A 17,849-nucleotide genomic window follows, 5' to 3' on the forward strand; every position below is an offset into this window, starting at 1 on the left:
TCTTTTAAGTCCAGTAGTGTTGCACAACTTACTGACTTATTTTCAAAACAGTCATATACTTTTGTTATAATGCTGTCAACTGCTATCACAACATTCTAGGATGGGTGGTACAAGTGTTTTGTAAGCAGCTTCTTTACAAACTAACTATATTTTCCTAGTAGTTTGCTAATGAACCAAAGTCTGCCACCTGCTTTACCTATGACTATGTGATCATTTTATTTAATACTCTTACAAATTGTTTCGTCCACTCCACCCTGATAACTCCCCATGACCTAGTGTCATTACTGCACCACAAAAGGTAATAGATTGGAGCATAAGTCTGTAGTGTTTTTGTTTTTCATGTTGTTATTATGGTTGATGTGGATTTATTTATTGATTGTCATTTTTCATTTAAAGCTCATTGTTGCTGTTTTTGTTTATATAGCACCATTTTGAAATTTGGAAATAGTGAGTGGAGCTGTGGACACTATAAAATGAAATGTCAAGTGGAGAAGTTGGAACATTTCTGACATATTCTTCTCTTTGAGTTAAATAGATGGGCGACAGCAACAGAAGCAGCCAGGAACATTTGCACCATTTATTGGGTTAATGCCATTGGACAGAGCATGACAAAAAATGGTTTTCTCATTTTAAGGATGACTGTTTTAACATTAGTGACTCTCCACATTCAGGAAGACCTTTGGGTTTTGATAAAGATTATTTAAACACATTAATCCACATGATCCATGTTAGTGTACTTGAAATCTGGCAAATATGACATTTGCATGCAGTGGGGAAGGTTGAAAAATTGGGTGTATGGGTACCACATCCTCTAAGCTAAAATCACAAAAATCAGAAGGTGGCCATTAATACACCAATGCTTGCTCATCATCAGCTGGCTCATGAACAACACCATCCACTGCTATCCTGTATCATTACTGGTGATGAAAAATGTAGTTCTTATGCTAATGTAAGGCAAAGAAAGAAATGGCTGAGTACCGACGAAGTAGCAACTCTCCGTACAAAGATGTGAATGCATCCACAAAAGATAATGTTATGCATCTAGTGGAACAGCAATCATGTGGTGTATTATGAATCACTTCCCTCAGCTGTAACCATCACCACTGACATTTATTGTGAACAAATGAAATTTCTTGCAGAAGGAATCCAAGAAAAACTACGAAGAAGACTGCGTGAAGTGATGCTACTCCACAATAACACCAGCTGCATTCTGCTAGAGTGACAAAAAAAACACTATACAGGACTTGAGTTGGGAAGTCATTCCACACCCACCTTATTCACCTGATCTTGCACCCTCAGCTGTTCACCTTTTTCACTGTTAATTGAACAGCCTTCAAGGAACTTCCTTTCCAAATGAAAATGTGCTCCAAACATGGCTCAGTGAGTTCTTTGCCTCGGAACCATGTTATTTCTGCAATAGCAGAATCAAAAATTTACCTGAGCATTGACAGACTGTTGTAAATGGTGAAGGAGAATATATTATTGATGACTAAAGTCTTAGTTATGTGTATCTGTTGTGTTTATAAAACATATGGAAAACCATTATTAACTTAGGCAGCAACGCAGTACAATCTGTTTCATTGAAACCATCCTCCATAATATCCATCCTTTAAAGAGACCCTTTATCAAGTCCCACAGACTGATCCTTCCCTATTTCACATGCTCTCCCAACCAATAGCCTTGTCTGATCTCACCCCAAACTTATCATGTGCAGCTTATCTAATCCAACTGGAACAAATCTCCATGACAAACATAAGCCTGTCCTACAACTTTACCCTAACCCTCAGATTAAAATCTTACATATTCTATTCTCTAATTTCTTTGTTAGGTTCCCATCCACATCTTAATTTCCCTCCATTTTGCTTCCACCCCAAGAAACTAACTACCTCAAACATCCAAACAGCATTCTTCTGTTGGTATAAAAATGTAAATTTCAAATGGCATTGTTGCTGAGATATCCCATGAGGAGGGATCAGCCACCTGTTGAAAAATGTATTCTTGCTCCACTCACTTTGACCCAATGCTCCAATCTATTATCTTTTGTGATGCAGTAATGACACTAGGTCATGGGGAGTTTCAGGGTGGAGTGGACAAAACAATTTGTGACAATATGAAATAGAATGATCACATAGTCATAGGTAAAGCAGGTGGCAGACTTTGGTTCATTGGCAGACTACTAGAAAGAATAGTGGATATGTGAGAGGTGTGTCATACGTTTATGTGTAGAGAGTAGGTCAGGGCAATGGATGCATATATAGTGCAGTGTCAAGGTTAATTGTATGACAATGTTAAGATAAGGGAGACCTTGAAGCCAGGTGCCAGCACGTAGCCTACTTCTCTTGAATAGCACCACAGGGTCTGATGAGCTTAATGTCCCCATCCGACAGACAGATCGCCATCAAACAGTGTCATGTGCCCTAACTTCATGAGATATTGCAACAAGGTTTGGAATTTAATCCAGGACATTGGTGCAAAGATTGGTGATCAGGAATTTTATGTCATAATGTGTCTTCTTCTTGCCTGCTAAATATCGGCAGTGAAAATTTCACCCAGAATCATGATTCAAACTGGCTTAGCACCAACTCATGTGCCACCACACAGGCATGCATTAATGACTTTTGCAGGTGGGTAGCTGCTCTACATAAGCAACAACATCATCACCAACCAACTTGTCATCAATGCCACAATGGTGACCTATAAAACAGTCATTGCCACATTTCAATCATCTTTCGTAGTTAGAGCCGCAGCCACAGAGTTGAGCAGATGCAGCAGTAGTAGCAGTTTCCATTTTGTTTATATACCTGGGCCAATTTATGTGCAGGCTTTCTAGGCTACCACAGAAATTTTATAAAAAGTGCCTTTCTATTAATAGAGGAAGCAGTCTAAATTTAGGCTATCATTTACTTTTTAAGAAAAAGTCACATTTTCTTTAAAATATATTAAAGAATATTGCAGTAAGCAATACTTTGAAGTGTCCAGCTTTAAACTATTATGGTAAAATTTAAGATGCTTTCACTATTCTATTCATATTTTGGACTTAATAAAGGCAGCAAAGAAGGCATTACATACCACAGTCATCACCAGAGATGTGCACAGCATGTTAGATGCCTGAGACACTCATAGCAATGGGGCCAGACAGGCAGACCATGATAGAGTCCATTGCATGTATTACTATCAATAACAAAGTTCTGCTTATTAGATTTTGACCATGTGTTCATCTGGACTTTCTTGTTCTCATATTAGACTTATACTCAGTGTTGTGCTCACTGTTGCAAAATAATGTAAATGGATAACCTAGAAATACTTTTCAATAAAACACTTCTTTGAAGCACCACTATTATATTTTTGACACACTTGATAAAACACATCTAGGTTGCTCACACTTTTTGTTCATCTATAATAATTTTTTCAAGCATTTGAGATAGATGCAATGGAGACAACTTACAGCCTTTCCTCGCCACATCTGTCCAACATAAAACTCAAAACAGACTTCCTTATGGCTCCACTGCCACATTGTTGTTGTTGTTGTGGTCTTCAGTCTGAGTGCCCCCTTCATCACCCAGCATCACCTCAGACTGGTACAACTATACCATATCTGTTGTCATAGCTTTGATTACCTATCATCATGCCCTTACATGAGGGACATCCTACCCAAGATCCTTTCCATCCCTCCTAAAGTGGTGTCCTGCTGCCCGCCCAACCTCCATAACATCTTAGTATATCCCTATGTCGTTCCCAATCCCTGTGGAAGAACCAAGTGCAGAACCTTCCCAGTCTACCCATCCAGTACTTCCTATTCCAGTCCTGTCACAGGCATATCCTGCTCCATCAGAGGTCAGGCCACCTGTGAAAACAGCCATGTCATATACCAGCCTTACTGCAATCATTGCACGGTTCAACCAGATGTCCACCAGGATAAACAGCCACCAACAATCTGTGCCCAAGAGCAAAGTAGACCACCCTGTGACAGAATGCAGCTGAACATAGTATCTTTGATTTTAATGCCTGCTTTACTATCCGAGGCATCTCAAACATCATTAATCTCTTGGTCTCCCTCTATGATTTTTAACCCCAATACTTCCCTCCAGCGCTAAGTTAGTGATCCATTGATGTCTCAGAATGTGTCCCATCAAACAATCCCTCCCTCTAGTCAGGTTGTGCCACAAATTTCTTTCTCCTTAGTTCTATTTAGTAACTCCTCATTAGTTATGTGATCTACCCATCTAATCTTCAACATTCTTCTGTAGCAACACATTTCAAAAGTTTCTATTCTCTTTTTGTCTAAACTGTTTACCATCCATATTTCACTTCCATGCATGGCTACAGCCCATAAAAATACTTCAAGAAAAGACTTCCTAACACTTAAAAATATATTTGATTTTAACAAAATTCTCTTCTTCAGAAATTCTTGTCTCACCATTGCTGGACTACATTTTATATCCTCTCTGCTTCAGCCATCATCAGTTATTTTGCTGCCCTAATAGCAAAACTCATCTGGTGCTTTAAGTGTATTGTTTCCTAATACAATTCCCTGAATGTAGCCTGATTTAATGCCTTGTTTTGTGTTTGTTGATATTCGTTTTATATCCTGGTTTCAAGAGACTGTCTATTCCATTCAACTACTCTTCCAAGTGCTTTGCTGTCTCTGACAGAATTACAATGTCAGCAGCAAACCTCAGAGTTCTTATTTCTGCTCACTGAACTTTAATTTCTACTTAAAATTTTTCTTTGGCTTCCCTTACTGCTTGCTCAATGTATATACTGAATAACATCAGGGGTAGTCTACAAGACTGTCTCACACTCTTCTGGACCACTGCTTCCCTTTCATGACCCATGACTATTACAACTGTCGTCTGGTTTCTTTACAAGTAAAACTAAAAAAATCACCAGGTCCTGATGGAATTTAATTTGGTTTTACAGAGAGTACTCTACTGCATTGGCTCCTTACTTAGCTTGCATTTATCGCGAATCTCTTGCCCAATGTAAAGTCCCGAGCGAGTGGAAAAAAGCACAGGTGACGCCTGTATATAAGAAGGGTAGGAGGACAGATCCTCAAAATTACAGACCAATATCCTTAACATCGGTTTGTTGCAGGATTTTCAAACATATTCTCAGTTTGAATATAATGAATTTCATTGAGACAGAGAAGTTGCTGTCCGTGCATCAGCATGGCTTTAGAAAGCATCGCTCCTGCGAAACGTAACTCGCCCTTTTTTCACATGATATCTTGCGAACAATGGATGAAGGGTATCAGACGGATGCCATATTCCTTGACTTCCGGAAAGCGTTTGACTTGGTGCCCCACTGCAGACTCCTAACTAAGGTACAAGCATATGGGATTCGTTCTCAAGTATGTGAGTGGCTCGAAGACTTCTTAAGTAATAGAACCCAGTATGTTGTCCCCAATGGTGAGTGTTCATCGGAGGTGGGGTATCATCTGGAGTGCCCCAGGGAAGTGTGGTAGTTCCACTGTTGTTTTCTATCTACATAAATGATCTTTTGGATAGGGTGGATAGCAATGTGCGGCTGTTTGCTGCTGATGCTGTGGTGCACGGGAAGGTGTCATCGTTGAGTGACTGTAGGAGGATACAAGATGACTTGGACAGGATTTGTGATTGGTGTAAAGAATGGCATCTAACTCTAAATATAGATAAATGTAAATTAATGCAGATGAATAGAAAAAAGAATCCAGTTATGTTTTAATACTCCATTAGTAGTGTAGCGCTTGACACAGTCACGTCAGTTAAATATTTGGGTGTAACATTGCAGAGCGATATGAAGTAGGACAAGCATGTAATGGCAATTGTGGGGAAGGCGGATTGTCGTCTTTGGTTCATTGGTAGAATTTTGAGAAGATGTGGTTCATCTGTAAAGGAGACCACTTATAAAACACTAATACGACCTATTCTTGAGTACTGCTTGAGCGTTTGGGATCCCTATCAGGTCGGATTGAGGGAGAACATACAAGCAATTCAGAGGTGGGCTGCTAGATTTGTTACTGGTAGGTTTGATCATCATGTGAGTGTTACGGAAATGCTTCAGGAACGTGGGTGGGAGTCTCTAGAGGAAAGGAGACATTCTTTTCGTGAATCACAACTGAGGAAATTTAGAGAACCAGCATTTGAGGCTGACAGCAGTACAATTTTACTGCTGCCAACTTACATTTCGTGGAAAGACCACAAAGATAAGATAAGAGAGATTAGGGCTCATACAGAGGCATATAAGCAGTCATTTTTCCCTCGTTCTGTTTGGGAGTGGAACAGGGAGAGAAGGTGCTAGTTGTGGTACGAGGTACCCTCCGCCCTCTCCGTATTGTGGATTGCAGAGTATGTATGTAGATGTAGATGTTGAAGTTGTAAATAGCCTTTTGCACCTTGTATTTTACACTTGCTACCTTCAGAATTTCAAAGAGAGTGTTCCAGTTAACATTGTCAAAAGTGTTCTCTAAGTCTACAAATATTATAAACATAGGGTTGCCTTCCCTTAATCTATCTTGTTACCGGTAGGTAAATTGTAGGGTAAGTATTACCTTGTGTTCCTACATTTCTCCAGAATACATGTTGTTCTTCTTTGACACCAGCTTCTACCAGTTTTTGAATTATTCTGTAAGGAATTCGTGTTGGTATTTTGCGACCATGACTTATTAAACTGATAGTTCAGTAATTTTCACATCTGTCAATACCTGCTTTCTTTGGGAGTGGAATTATTATATTCTTCTTGAAGTCTGAGGGTATTTTGCCTGTCTCATACATCTTGCTCACCAGATGGTAGAGTTTTGTCAGGACTGGCTCTCCCAAGTTCTAATGGAATGTTGTCTACTCCTGGGGCCTTGTTTCGACTTAAATCTTTCAGTGCTCTGTCAAATTCTTCATGCAGTATCATATCTCCCATTTCATCTTCATCTACATGTGCTTCCATTTCCATAATATTATTCTCAAGTACATTGCCCTTGTATAGATCTTCTATGTACTCCTTCCACCTTTCAGCTTTCCCTTCTTTGCTTAGGGCTGGATTTCCATCTGAGCTCTTGATATTCATACAGCAGGTTCTCTTTCCTCCAAAGGCCTCTTTAATTTTCCTGTAGGCAATATCTATCTTTCCCCTAGTGAAATATGCTTCTACATCTTTTCATTTGTCATCTAGCCATTCGTGCTTAGCCATTTTGCAAATTCTGCCCATTTCATTTTTTAGGTTTTTGTATTCACTTTTGCCTGCTTTATTTACTGCATTTTTATGTTTTCTTCTTTCATCAGTTAAATTCTGTATCTCCTGTGTTATATTTGTGAGGGTCAAGTGAAGGTCATGTCTCCATCCCCATCACATCTCCATCCCAGAACCACCTCTGCTCCCTCCACAACATACTGCTACTGTGTGGAATACCTGCTACATACATCACATCTCTGAAGATGAATCCCTTGCTCTCCAGCATCAGAAAGAGCATTCCAGACACCACCTCTGTAAGTTATCCACCCTGCTGACATCCTACTGTTGCCTCGGGGCACCACTATCCAACGCCTATCCTACCAGTGTTCAGTATATGTTTCCAGGATAAGCCACATACTACACTTGAGTGATGTCACGTAACATGATTGTTTGAGTGCAGTAGCCTAACACTGAAGTGACAAAAGTTTACTTCTGGGAAGTAAATCATTAACATAATCACTAATTACAACTACCCTTTCAAGCAGATACTTATATCAGAATGAAAACACTCTGCACAGTGAGCATATTTGGAAATAACACAGTTCAGAGTCTGATCTTATTGTCATAGCAAGCACTATTGAAGATTAAAACAGCACATGAAACTAGTTATGAGTTCACAGTCAATCACTGAAAAACAATCCTTGTATAAACTCTGAAGAATTAGAATTTAGATGAAACTTGGCACATTGCATGAGTTGTAATTAGTGCTAATTCAACAGCAGCACTTTTTAGACAGAGGTCTCACCTGTTTCACAACCTGCCACAGATCAACTAAAATGGCCAGAAGCTTTTCTCATGTAAGATTAAATAATTAAGTCTACTTTCAGCTATTGTTGTCTGCTGTTTTCTTACATATTACAAATTAAGATTTATTGACAATATAATGTAAGTGGATAGATAAAAAATCTATTCACCCTGCGGCAGCAGGGGAACACGCACACAAAAGGATTTAACTTGTACAAACTCTTGGAACCAGTGGCTCCTTCTTCTGGCAGAAGAGTTGAAGGGGAAGGGAAGAGGGGTGAAGGAAAATAACTGGAGAGGTTTAGGGAAAGGGGTACAGTCACCCAGAACCCTGGGTCAGGGGAGACTTACTGGAGGGGGTGAGAAGGAAAGACGGATTGTTGGGGGCTGCCCAGGATGAGTCTTGAAAGCCCTGAGAGCTTAAAGTTGAAAGACAGGGTAGTATATAAGACAGAGATTACTACTAAAACATCGTGCAAGTGCATGCTTCTGACAAAAGGAATAGTAAGGGAAACTTCTTCTAAATGCGGAACTTTAGGTAAAACAATAATTGCTATTAAATTCTGCTGTCTTATATACTAAAATATGGTATTCTGTTTCAGTAACAATGTTTTAACTGTAAATGTTAATTATTCTCAAACTAAACTAGTGCAAAAGTTGCTAACATATTTCCAGCATTAGCTGTATAAATGCCAGAATAATTTATCTGTATTTTTCCTCTATTCTATCAAAAAGTTAGTAACCAGGTATAAGTTTACATGTGAACAATGATAATGAAGTTTTACATTATTAGTATCTTGCAATTAGCACAGATTTTAGGTGAACTTATTACACCAATGACTTCTAATTAACTAAATGAATGTACTGGATAATAAAATCAAGTTGGCTAAGTCCTGAGTAAATATTCAAGTTTTCTGGTGCTGTGCACTTTGTCATGTATTTAATAATCTCGAAGATATTTTTTAAAAAATAAAAATTAAAAATTTTGTTGTGAAGAAAATGTAAAATGGGTTAGGAATCCACCTTCATTTTTACACCCTGTTATACTGGCATAGTCTGCTGCCTTTGCTGCACAGCCACCCCTGCCAACCCCGCTGCCCACACAGTTCTCAGCCAGGCTGTGGGTTGGCCAGCCTCAAGTTCACAGTTCCAGATCTGTCAGTAAGGTGGTCTGCTGTTTAATGCTCCCTCCACCTACCTCCCCCCCCCCCCTCCCCCCCCCCCACCACCACCACCAGCACTTGCATAAAATTTGGACAATTATGGCCCTATATGTCAATTTTTGGGGCAAGGAATTTTATATCCCCACAAACGGCCAGTATCAACAGCACTCGAGGTACTCCAAATCAGAATCAACAATCGTCACCAGGGGCATGTGTGGCATGTCATGCGGGCTGAGCCACTCACAGTAATGGGGATAGGCTGTCAGAAGTGATGCAGCCTAGTACAGACTGTTGTATGACCTGCTATTAATCATGCCCTTCTGCATATTGGATTTCAACCCTACATTGTATTTGAACTTTCTTGTTGTCATATCCAGCTTCCATTCAATGTTCTGCTCTTGACAAACCGGGCTCTGTTCATGGTTTAGGCATTCATGTTAGGAGCAGACAGGAAACTTTAGTATTAGACTTTTTTATTGTTTATAAATTTATTGTGCTATTATTAGGTAGTTGTTTTATGTTCAAGGTGAAGATTTAACAAAATTGTGGTGTGTCTACTTTACCTAAATCAAATGATTTAGATTAAGTACATTATGACACTAATAAAACAGAATTGACAAAGAGTGTATGTCTAAAACATCTAAAACACACACACACACACACACACACACACACACACACACACACACACAGAGGGAGGGAGGGGGAGAGAGAGAGAGAGAGAGAGAGAGAGAGAGAGAGAGAGAGAGAGAGAGGATCTTAAATCCCTACGACCACACTATACTGATTTAACTATGTCCCGGTCAATGCACAGCCATATACATGTGAGCCTAGAAATAGACAAATGTGCACTGTTGTAGGTCCCAAAATTGCCCCTTTGGTGGTTGCAAATAACATTGTAAACCCATCAAGAAGACATGCAGTAATCTTTGCCACTGTTAGTTGTTTCATGTAATGTGAAAGTAACGAGTATTATCTACTGACAGTCCCAGAAAAGATCCTGATAGTCCCAGAAAAATAGCGCCACAAATTTTTGAAGTGATGCATTTTTTTTAATCTGTTTAATACTCTGTCCAATGAACGGGGTGGCACACAGTACGCAAATTCCATCCCTTGCAATGTAAATGTTGCTGAGTGTGTTGACATCTCATTCACAATTACTGCAGTTCACAAACCTAGCAGCTAGTCTCTCTTCTCTGTAGCCAATAGAGGATGAAAAATTGGAAGACATAAATGAGAAATTTAATTTTGCCCTAAAAATATTCTTATAACATTGTCAAATCAGTTTTCCCTTACAGTGGGCCAGGCACATTTTCAGTGGAAGACAAGAAAGTGGGTGGCTAACATCTGGGACCAAAATATCTTTTGATAGGGAGAGAAAGCATTGTTTACTGCAAAGGAGTAGCAAAAACTTCAGCATGTCAACAGGAAGGCAAAAATCACATGCTATGTACAAAAAATTCAAAATTCCAAGAACAAGGGATGGACTGTTTGGAGCATTATTAGGCACAAAATGAATAAACACAGCAAGACAAATGATACTGAACTCTCTGGTGGCAGTAGCAGGAAGACAGATGATACAGAATTAAAAGCACTGGCTACTGAATTCGATGACTTCTTCATAACAGTAGCTGATAACAATGGGACAAAAAATTGTCCATCAAAAGAAGATATAATAAACTTACTTAAACAGTTAATGCTTACTTCACTGCCTCACATCAATTTTGACAACTGATCTGTTAGAGATCTCCCAAAAATCACAAGGTCTTTAAAAAGTAGTAGCTCTTCTGGGCACTATGGCATGTCAGGTAGGGTACTAAAATCTTGTGGTGACTTGGGAGTGCCACCCTTGAGTCACCTTTGTAATTATTCAATGAGTCAAGGAATATTTCCTGAAAGATGAAATGTGCAGTAATAACACCAATATATGAAAGTGGAGATAAGAGAGTGACTCATAATTATAGACACATCTCTCTCCTTGCTGTATTCTCAAAATGTTTGAGTCAGTTACTTACAACAGAGTACCAAATTATCTTTCTGTGTACAACATTTTAACTTCAGTTCAGTCTGGCTTCCATAAAATTTTGTCCACTGAGAATGCAGTATATGATCTCACAAACTCAATTCTAGTAGAACTAAACAATAAAAATTACCCTGTTGGCCTTTCTGTAGTTTTGCCATGACCTTTGATTGTGTAGATCTAAAACTTGTGCAATTAAAGATAAATAGTATGGTATTAAAGGCCTTCCCATTACATGTATGTAGATTTATCTTAACAACAAGAAACAGAGGGTCACATTAGCAAATAATACAACAGGAGTAAGACTGGATTCAGAGTGAGAGAAACATTAAATATGGTGTACAACAAGGTTTTGGTTCTTGACCCACACCTGTTGTTGGTCAACATAAATGATTTACTGAGGACTTTTGAGGATTCTTTAAAAACTGTAATGGTTGCTAATGACACAGGTATATTGATAAAAGGACCAAACATTGCCCACACTAGATGCATCCAAGAGAATAATGGGGCAGACTTACAGCTTATTTGTAACAAACACCTTAACCACTAATCTTTCAAAAACTCATATTAAACAAAATTGACTTACAGGTACCATAAGTAGAGATCAGTGGGCATACAATGCATGAGGCTCCATGTATGAAGCACCTGGGTACCATACAGATACACTATGTGATCAGAAGAATCTGGACACCCCCAAAAACATGTTTTTCATATTAGGTGCATTGTGCTGCCGCCTACTGCCAGGTACTCTATAACAGCGACCTCAGTAGTCATTAGACATCGTGAGAGAGGAGAATGGGGCACTCCATGGATCTCACAGTCTGCAAATGTGGTCAGGTGATTGGGTGTTACTTGTGTCATACGTCTGTGCGTGAGATTTCCACATGCCTAAACATCCGTAGGTCCACTGTTTCTGATGTAATAGTGAAGGGATACATACAGCACAAAAGCGTACAGGCCAACCTCAGCTGTTGACTGACAGAGACAGCCAACAGTTGAAGAGGGTCATAATGTGTAATAAGCAGACATCTATCCAGACCATCGCACAGAAATTCCAAACTGCATCAGGATCCACTGCAAGTACTATGGCAGTTAGGCGGGAGGTGAGAAAACTTGGATTTCATGGTCAAGCGGCTGCTCATAAGCTACACATCATGCCGGTAAATGCCAAATGACACCTCACTTGGTGTAAGGAGCATAAACATTGGACGATTGAACAGTGGAAAAATGTTGTGTGGAGTGACAAATCATGGTACACAATGTGGTGATCCGATGGCAGGGTGTGGGTATGGCAAATGCCCAGTGAACGTCATCTGTCAGCGAGTGTGGTGCCAACAGTAAAATTCGGAGGCAGTGGTGTTATGGTGTGTTTTTCATGGAGAGGGCTTGCATCCTATGTTTTTTTGCATGGCACTATCACAGCACAGGCCTACATTGATGTTTTAAGCACCTTCTTGCTTGGGGGATGGTGACTGCATCTTTCAACATGATCGACCACCTGTTCATAATGCATGGCCTGTGGTGGAGTGGATACATGACAATAACATCCCTGTAATGGACTGGCCTGCAGAGAGTCCTGACCTAAACCCTGTAGCACACCTTTGGGATGTTTCGGAATGCCATCTTCGTACCAGGCCTCACCAATCAACATCAATACCTCTCCTCAGTGCAGCACTCCATGAAGAATGGGTTGCCATTTGCCAAGAAACCTTCCAGTGCCTGACTGTATGCCTGTGAGAGTGGAAGCTGTCATCAAGGCTAAGGGTGGGCCAACACCATATTGAATTCCAGCATTACCAATGGAGGGCACCACGAACTTCTAAGTCATTTTCAGCCAGTTGTCCAGATACTTTTGATCACGTAGTGTAGTAAACTGGGTTGGCAGCAGCATGTGGGCAAATTAACTGAAAAGCTCAGCACTGAGTGCTTTGCACTCAGAAATATCCCTCTCTCTGCTTACCCGTGAACAACATTGCTAATGTACTTTTGCACACTTTCACTCAGTGCTCTCTTATGGCATAATGTTCTGGGTACTGAGACTAAGATGAAAAAATATATATTTATTCTACAACAGGGTACAATAACAATATTGAGTAAATTTGATAGCAAAACTTCTTGCAGATACCTGTGGATTCTACATTTATATGCCAGGTAGAATTAGTGGTTAACAACAAGAGTGAATTTAGGATGACCTCAGCAATTCACAGTGACAATGCTGGAAGTAAAACTAATATCTGTATGGACTCTGCAACCTTTTCTAAAGTTCAGAATGAAGTTTTATGTTCTAGTGCAAAAGTCTGTATAACAGGTTGACAGTGAACATCAGGTAGGAAACTGAAAAGTCTCCCTTATATTTAAACACAATGTAAAAGAATACCTCATTAGCAACTTCTTCACAATATATCTAAATACTTTGACTCAGGAACATAAATTCTGTATAAGTCTAATATTGATATTAGATATGTCCCAACTTTGCCAGTATGCAGTAATGATCTGTGTTAAGTTAAAATGATGTACCATAATTATCAGTTGAGTAGATTAGCACTAGTGGTAATTTATTGTTAGTACACATTACAGAAGTAGCCTGAAGTGGTGCCTCCTGCTGGTTAGTGTACACCTTGACTCATTCCACATTGCTGAAGGCTCTGCTTCATTATGGGACTGATAGAACTTGATGTGTCAGTGAAATGAATGAATGGATGAATGAATGGGCATACATGACATCAATAGAACTGTGACAGCTTCCTTTCCCAAGTGAATGCATCATTTATGACTTGCACTTACAAACCACTAATCACCTTTCAGGTGTGCAGTATATCATAACACTTTTGCATTCCAGATATGCTGCGAACTCGTCGTCACCTGGATGAGAGTCCATCGAAGCAAATGAATGCCTCGATTGCATGTCACTGCCCCTCATTGTGCAACGTTGTAGAGTACGATGTGCAGTACTCGAGTGGTGACTTTGAAGCCAGCCAGTTCATGCCTGATGAGTTCTTGTAAGTATGTGTAAGCTCTAACTTGCATATTGCTAATGTAAAAATGGAAGTTCACAACAGAAATTAAGTGCATATTTTCAAATAATTCATAGAGAATCCAGTGCTGAGTGATCAGCGTATTTCTCCAGTCACTCACCACCTCCCATAGCCCCACCGTCCAACCACAGAGGAGCATTCCCCTCAGGACTCAATACCACCCAGGATGGGAGCAACTGAATCCCATTCTCTGCCAGGGTTCCGACTACCTCTCCTCATGCTCTGAAATGAGGAAAGTCCTACCCACTATCCTTCCCATCCCTCCCACTGTGGTATTCCACAACCCAACAAACCTAGACAATATCCTTGTCCATCCCGACACAACCCCTGCTCCCAAGCCCTTGCCTCATTGCTCATATCCCTGTAATAGCCTAGATAACGTAGATGCAAGACCTGTCCCGTACATCTTCCCACCACCAGCTACTCCATTCCGGTCACAAGAATCACCTATCCCATCAAAGGCAGGGCTGCCTGTGAAACAAGTCATGTGATCTACAACCTAAGCTGTGTCCATTGTGCTGCATTCTGTGTGGCCATGACAACCAACTAGCTGTCTGCTTGCACAAATGGCTACCAACAGACTGTGATGAGGAAGTAGCTGGATCACCCACTTGCTGAGCATGCTGCCCAACACATGTTAATGACTGCTTCACAGCCTGTGCCATCTGGGTCATTCCTACCAACTGCAGCTTTTCTGAACTGTGCAGTTGAGAATTCTCCCTGCAATATATCCTACATTCCTATAACGCCCCCTGGCCTCAGCCTTCATTAGTCATTGTCCTTCCCTGTTCCCACTCCACTTTACTGTCCATCACCCCTACCTTGCTATCCCTCCCCCTCTCCACCCCATCTCCTCCTTATCCCCGGCAGCCAGACTGCTTCTCCAATCATGTGCAGCTGCTCATAATATTGCTTCGGCAGCAAGAGACAGTGGTAGTGTGTGTGTAAGTTGTGTTTGCGAGAATGTGTAAGTGTGTATGTTGTCTAATTTGGACGTAGGCCTTTTGGCTGAATGCTTGTTTCTTAACAGTCTTTTTCTTGTGCTATATCTGTGACTCAGCATCTTCACTATATTATGAGTAGCAATCTATCCTTTTCATAATATTAACGTATGATCTATAATGACGAAAATGTAAGAAGGTAGTGTGGATGGCAACATCACTATTGGGTTATAAAACTTTTTTAAGTTATAGTACAGCCCAGTATATTGACTCTTCTGCATTTACTATATTTGTATCACATTTAACTTTAGGTTTTCTACACAGTCAGTGTATTTTACACAGAAATATAGTACTAAAATTGCGTTACAAGAGGCATGCTGTACCTTTCTCCTTTTTCTTATTTTTAACAAGCTGCTTCCTTTAACATCTCTAACAGTGTTGGAAATAGTACTGTGGAGCATATTTTGTAGTGATATGCATGATAAGTTCACACGGCTTTAAACAAAATTTGCAACACACACACTCGAAGTTGAGCATATTTATATATCTGTAAGAACTACAACCAGGTCCCTGGACTGAAGTGGGCCAAATTTGACAATCAACTCCATGCCATGAGAGCACCAACATAGAGCAGTTTATAGCACTCAAACTCTAATATTTGCAGAGATACAGACATGTGTGTGGTTTCAAGCCCCTGTTGCATAAGCTACCCTTCACAACAGTTTTGTTGTGTTGGAATAGTATTGATCTGCCTTATCAACCTACTTTGCAGAGCAGCCTACATGTCAAGGGCAAGTAATGGTTTTCCAGCCCCCAACGTCTAGGCTGCCCACCACAACAGGCTATAGTGTTTGAGTAGTTTCGGCTTTATTGATCTGTTTTTTGGGATCTATATGTGTGGATGAGCATGGCTGGGGGGAAGGTTGAGATTGATACAGAAGAGGATGGACAGAGAGAACGGGCGGGAGGGGATAGATAGGGCTCTAAGGGAGCAAGAGAGGATGCACAGGGAAGGGAACAGGATGAAATGGACAGAGAGAGGAGAAGGAGGAGATAGAGAAAAAGGGGGAGAAGGATATGAACAAGATGGGAGGGTGGAGCAGGAGATGAACAGATAGAGAGAGGGGGGGGGGGGGAGGAATAAATGGACGGATAAAGTGGGGAAGAAGAAACAAACAGAAAGATGGGGAAGAGGATATGGACAGAGAGAGGGGGAGTGAGGTATTGGAGAGAGGGGGTAGAGGAAATGTACAAAGGGAGGGAGAGAAGAAGATGAAGAGACAGTGACAGTGGGGAGGAGGAGATGGACAGTAGGGGTGGGAGAATAATGTGGACAGAGGGAAGATGGAAGGGATAGAAGTGGTAGACACAGAGAGGTGGCAGGAAGAGATGCATGCAATATATATGTCGAATGCATATGTTAGTGAAGACACAAGAGAAAATCTAGTTTGTATATAAATTAATTACAGATACAGAAACATAAGAAATATGTTTTAAGTGATAAAAAGACTGTTTTTACACAGATAAGTACTAATAAACAGCATCAATAATACACAATATAAAATGGAAAAGCATTTTTGGAGTAAATTAGTACTAACACACAGCAGCAGACACACTGTTCTCCACTCAGATTACATATTCTATTTTCCTATTATCTTAGCATTTGAAACTACCTGGCAGATTAAAACTGTGTGCCGGACCAAGACTCGAACTCAGGAGCTTCGCCTTTCGCAGGGAAGTGCTCTACCAACTGAGCTACCCAAGCGCAACTCACGACCCGCCCTCACAGCTTTACTTCTGCCACTACCTCGTCTCCTACCTTCCAAACTTTACAGAAGCTCTCCTGCGAACCTTGCAGAACTAGCACTCCCAAAAGAAAGGATATTGCGGAGACATGGCTTAGCCACAGCCTGGGGAATGTTTCGAGAATGAGATTTTCACTCTGCAGTGGAGTGTGCACTTATATGAAACTTCCTGGCAGATTAAAACTGTGTGCCGGACCGAGACTCGAACTTGTGACCTTCGCCTTTCACAGGCAAGTGCTCTACCAACTGAGCTACTCAAGCACGACTCACGCCCCATCCTCACAGCTTTACTTCTGCCAGTACCTTGTCTCCTACCTTCCAAACTTTACAGAAGCTCTCCTGCGAACCTTGCAGAACTAGCACTCCTGAAAGAAAGGATATTGCGGAGACATCGCTTAGCCACAGCCTGGGGTATGTTTCCAGACTGAGATTTTCACTCTGCAGCGGAGTGTGCACTGTGAGGATGGGTCGTGAGTCATGCTTGGGTAGCTCAGTTGGTAGAGCACTTGCCCACGAAAGGCGAAGGTCCCGAGTTCGAGTCTCGGTCCGGCACATAGTTTTAATCTGCCAGTAAGTTTCATATCAGCGCACACTCCACTGCAGAGTGAAAATATCATTCTGGAAACATCCCCCAGGTTGTGGCTCAGGCATGTTCCACAATATCCTTTCTTTCAGAAGTGCTAGTTCTGCTAGGTTCGCAGAAGAGCTCCTGTAAAGTTTGGAAGGTAGGGGACGTGATACTGGCAGAAGTTAAGCTGTGAGGATGGGGCGTGAGTCATGCTTGGGTAGCTCAGTTGGTAGAGCACTTGCCCGTGAGAGGCGAAGGTCCCGAGTTCGAGTCTCAGTCCAACACACAGTTTTAATCTGCCAGTAAGTTTCATATCAGCGCACACTCCACTGCAGAGTAAAAATATCATTCTGGAAACATCCCCCAGGTT

General features: G+C 40.8%; 1 protein-coding gene across 1 annotated transcript in view; it reads left to right on the top strand.

Moving 5' to 3' along the window:
• Positions 1-17,849, top strand: part of LOC126161236 (sodium channel protein Nach-like) — a 230,827-nt gene that overhangs the window by 178,127 nt on the left and 34,851 nt on the right. Inside the window, exon 9 of the mRNA XM_049916977.1 lies at positions 13,970-14,129. Coding sequence (XP_049772934.1) covers positions 13,970-14,129 — 160 coding nt within the window. The remainder of the gene's footprint in view (positions 1-13,969; positions 14,130-17,849) is intronic.

Source organism: Schistocerca cancellata, chromosome 2 (assembly GCF_023864275.1).
Source record: "Schistocerca cancellata isolate TAMUIC-IGC-003103 chromosome 2, iqSchCanc2.1, whole genome shotgun sequence".
Lineage (NCBI taxonomy): Eukaryota > Metazoa > Arthropoda > Insecta > Orthoptera > Acrididae > Schistocerca > Schistocerca cancellata.